This window comes from Gracilinanus agilis, unplaced genomic scaffold (genome assembly GCF_016433145.1).
Source record: "Gracilinanus agilis isolate LMUSP501 unplaced genomic scaffold, AgileGrace unplaced_scaffold53673, whole genome shotgun sequence".
NCBI classification, from domain to species: domain Eukaryota; kingdom Metazoa; phylum Chordata; class Mammalia; order Didelphimorphia; family Didelphidae; genus Gracilinanus; species Gracilinanus agilis.
The window spans coordinates 1-3,909 of record NW_025388769.1 but is presented as its reverse complement, the minus strand read 5'-3'; the positions used below and the strand labels follow the sequence as shown (position 1 = coordinate 3,909).

Sequence of the window (3,909 nt, the reverse complement as noted above, 5' to 3'; positions counted from 1 at the left end):
CCCTGTGCCACGAGCAATAGCCATGCCCTCCTTTACCACAAAAAGAGCTGCTGAAAATGCTTGTGTATAAACAGGTCTTTGCCCCCTTTCTCTGAGTTCTTTGTAATCCAGACCTGCTGTCCAGGCTCAAGGGGCAGGCCGTTTTAGGGCCTTTGAACAGCTGGGCCACTTCACAATTCCACCAACGATGTATCAGTGCCTCCTTTTCTGTCGTCGTAGCCAATGTGGCAGTGTGAGGCGGTTGCAGATGTTTTCATTTGCATTTCTCATATCTAGAGTGACTTGGGGCATCTCTTCTTGGGGCTCTAGATAGCTTTGATTTCTTCTGAAAATTGTCTCTTCATGTCCTTTGTCCATTTATCCAATGGGGAATAGTTCATATTCTTATCCATTTAACTCTGCTCTCCCTGGCTTTGAGATATATAGGAGGCCTTTATCAGAGAAACTCGCTCTAAACCCCCTCGTTTCCAGCTTTCCTCCTAACCTTGGCAACGTGGCTTTGTGGGAAAACTTAAACTTACTCAAAATTATCCATTTATATCCCATCATGTTCTGTTTCATGAGTCACAGGGCCTTTTCTTCTCTGTAGATCTGACAGATAAAACTTCCCATGCTTCCCTACTTGCTTGAGGTATTCCCCCTTGAATTCGAACTCGTGTCCTGAGTGACCTTTCAGGACATGGTGTGAGATACTGGTCTAGCCCAGTTTCTTAGTTTTCCCAGGAGTTTCTGCCAAACAGTAGTTCTTTGGGCTCATCAAACACCGGATGACAATGGTCACTTACTACCGTGTGTTGTGGACCTAAGCCGTTGCACTGACCCACCGCTCTATTGCTTAGCCACCACCAGATGGGTTGTTGTTCTTTGTTAAACCCTTCCCTTCCATCTTGGACTTGGTACTGTGTATTAGTTCTAAGGCAGAAGAGCAGGAAGGGTTAGAGGCGTTAAGTAATTTGCCCAGGGTCACCCAGCTAGAAGTGTCTGAAAGCAGATTTGAACCCAGGACGTCCGTCTCCAGGCCTGGCTCTCTCTCCACAGAGCCACCCTGTTGCCCCCGACCAGGCAGTTTTGATGTTTCCTGCCCTGTAGCCCCATTTTAGATCTGGTAGGGCTGGGCCCCCTTCCTTCACAGTTTTTCCCATTAATTCCCTTGACATTCTGGGCCTTTTGTTCTTCCCGGTGAATACTGTTAGTCTTTGTTTCTGGCCCTACATCATAATTCTTTGGTCGTTTGACAGTACTGAGTAAGCAAAGTAACTTGGGTAGAATCGTCATTTTTATTATATTGGCTCAGCCCACCCATGAGCAGTTAATATTTTTGGATGTAACTTTATTTGTATGAAAAGTATTTTGTAATCGTGTTCGGGTCCTTGCTGGGCGGGCCGAAGCCCAGGTATTTGATGGGAGGTTCCATCTTACGGACATCATCAAGCAAACAAACAGAAGCTCGGAGTGTGAGGCATTTCCAGGATCTGCTGAGGCGGGGAGGCGTGCGGCAGGGGCCTAGTTCTCCGCTTGGAGCAGCCTTTCAGAGTTCTGGGATTTCCTCCTGTTGTCCAAGTTGACGGCCTGGTATTTCCTCTTGAAAAAGCCACACTGGAGCATCCCCAGCCACAAAAGAGAAGGCAAAGTGTGGTCAGAGACAAGACGCACCCCCTGGGGCTACTTCCGCAGGCGGATAGCATTGACCGAGGACTCTGTCTGCTATCTGGGAGGGGAGAGTATCTGGGCTTCCCGGGAGGGACACAGAAGCCAGCCGGAGCCCCTGGGCCCAGGAGCACCGGGCCTGTCAGCCACAGCGGGGACTGCTCTCTGAACGGCCCCCAAAGCCTTCCACAGGAAAGAGGGGGACAACCAAAGGCACTGGCTTTCTCCATCCTCTCGGCAAGGGGAAGCCCGAGGAGCTCTCAGAACAGAAGGGTTTCTGAGCACTCTGGAGCCTTCTTTCCCTTGGAAACACCACCAGGCACAGGAGACAAAGGAGGGGAGTGGCTGGGTTGGGCCAAAGAGAACCATTTGGCACTCCCAGAAAGCCAAGCCTCTTGGCCCTGGTTAGCCTCTGAACTTAAGGCTGGCAAGGGCAACCCCGGAGCTTGAGGAAATGCCTCTGGGCCCTTCCGCGACCCCCCCGGGATTCCAGAATGACGAGAACCCCACCGCGGTCCAAACATTCATGTGGCTACTGGAAACTCTCCAGACGCCCATCCCCCCCTCCCCCAAGACACGACTCTGCCATAGCTTCTGGGCCTGCTCTGCTGCCCCCACGGGAGGCCCAAAGGTGGCGGAGGAAAACCACGGGCTTCTCTGAGGGCCGAGCCCAGTGCCCGGCACACAGGAAGTGGCCCCGAGGCCTACGACTCACCTTCCAAAGAAGAGCAACGATCCCAGCCAAGAGCAGAAGTCCGCCCCCGCTGCTTCCCAGGATGATGGGCAAGGCTTGGGAGTGGGGGGCCCTCAGCAGGCCGATGGTGACCTAGAACAAGACCGCCCAGGGATCTGTTGGGTCCCACAAGGAGGGACGGACACCCGGGGCACCACAGTGCCCAGAGCAGGGGGCCAGGAGTCGGGGAAACCTGAGCGTGAGGGCCGGGGGACCCAGGCGGTCTGCTAGGAGCCCCACCCCCACCCCCCAGGCCTGAGGCTCCACTGAGCTGCCGCTTGTGCCCTTTAGAAAAGGGCTGAAGAGACTCCAGCTCACGGGCCTCCTCCCCGCCCCGACCTGCAGCCCTGGCAGGCCAGACGCCAAGGACGCTGGCCTGGGAAAGCCCTCCAGGGTCAGCCCTCCACTGCCGCCTTCGGGGCCTGTGGCCCGGGCACCCCCGAGGGGTTCCGGCTTCTCGCCCGGGCGCCCCTTGGCCAGAGGCCTCGGACGCCCTTTCTGGCCTGGCCGGAGGCTCCTCCGGCCCCCTACCCAGGTCTGGCAGCAGCTGTCCGGCAGCGCGCTCTCGTATAGCATCTTGTGGAAGGAGATCTTGGCGGGGACGTACAGCTCAGGCAGGGCCCCGGGTAGCTGCGGCGGGGAAAGGGGCATCAGGCAACCGGGCAGAGGCACCCCCGGGCCGCCTCACCCGCCCCCTTCCCCGCCCGCCCTACCTTCGGCGACAGCTCTACCTCCAGCTTGACCGCGGAGGGGACCGAGGGCAGTGCGCAGCTCAAGAGCAGCCACTGCAGGTCCTGCCGGGGGCCACAGACGCACGGGCGGTCAGAGGGGCAGGGCCACCCCGCAGGGATTCCCCCCAGACCCCGGGGACCAGAGGCCACGCCTCCGGGCGGAGCTTTGGGAGGCCGGGCTGGGGCACGTCCTCCTCGGAGGCCACGCCCCGGGGCGGGGTCTTCCTCCAGCCTGGAGGCCACGCCCCCTGAGCCCAGAGAAGGAGGCGGAAATCTCGGGCCCCGCGGCTGACTCACCTGGCCGGGGGGTCCTTGTGGGCAGCGGGGCTCGCACCCTCCTTCCAAGCTGCACGTAGAGCAGGCCTGAAGAGAAGGAAAGCGAGGAAGGCATCTCGGTTAGGCTCGCCTCTGGCTCCGCCCCTAGACTGCGGAGACCACGCTAAGGCGCATGCCTGTAGGGGCGCGCGTCGCGCGAGCGGGAAGCCCAAGGCCCCTCCCGTCAGTGCGCGCCAAACCAGGCCTTTGGCCGCAGTTAGTGCAGGCGCCGCGGGGCGACCCTGAGAGCGCGCAAGCACACGGCACCGGAGAGGCAGGCCAGAAACTCGGCTTAGGGAAGCGGAGCAGCGGCACCCCCGTCCCAAGCCAGCCCAAGCCAGCGCGCTCCCGTGCGCCTGCGCGTGTGTGCTAGCGTGCGCCTGCGCAGCCCCGGCCGTTGGGTGCGCGCGGGGCGGGCGTTGGGCAGCGGGCGCTATGGCGGCCACTCTGGCCTCGCGGTCGCAGGTCCGGCTTCTCCGAACG

The 3,909-nt window shown here is 59.5% G+C and overlaps 1 protein-coding gene across 2 annotated transcripts; it reads right to left on the bottom strand.

Moving 5' to 3' along the window:
- Positions 1–1,313: 1,313 nt before the first annotated feature.
- On the bottom strand, positions 1,314–3,766 carry LOC123255883 (integrin alpha-E-like). 2 transcript variants are annotated; one of them, XM_044684603.1, is made up of 5 exons: positions 3,409–3,764; positions 3,094–3,174; positions 2,912–3,010; positions 2,363–2,473; positions 1,314–1,596 (listed from the first exon to the last, which is right to left on the bottom strand). In XM_044684603.1, the coding sequence occupies exons 3-5, from the start codon at positions 2,954–2,956 to the stop codon at positions 1,504–1,506; spliced, it is 249 nt and encodes an 82-aa protein (XP_044540538.1). In that variant the 5' UTR covers positions 2,957–3,010; positions 3,094–3,174; positions 3,409–3,764; the 3' UTR covers positions 1,314–1,503. The 2 variants fall into 2 exon arrangements, with proteins under 2 accessions (XP_044540538.1, XP_044540537.1); XM_044684602.1 differs by lacking the exons at positions 2,912–3,010; positions 3,094–3,174 and having other exon boundaries at positions 3,409–3,766.
- Positions 3,767–3,909: the final 143 nt, after the last annotated feature.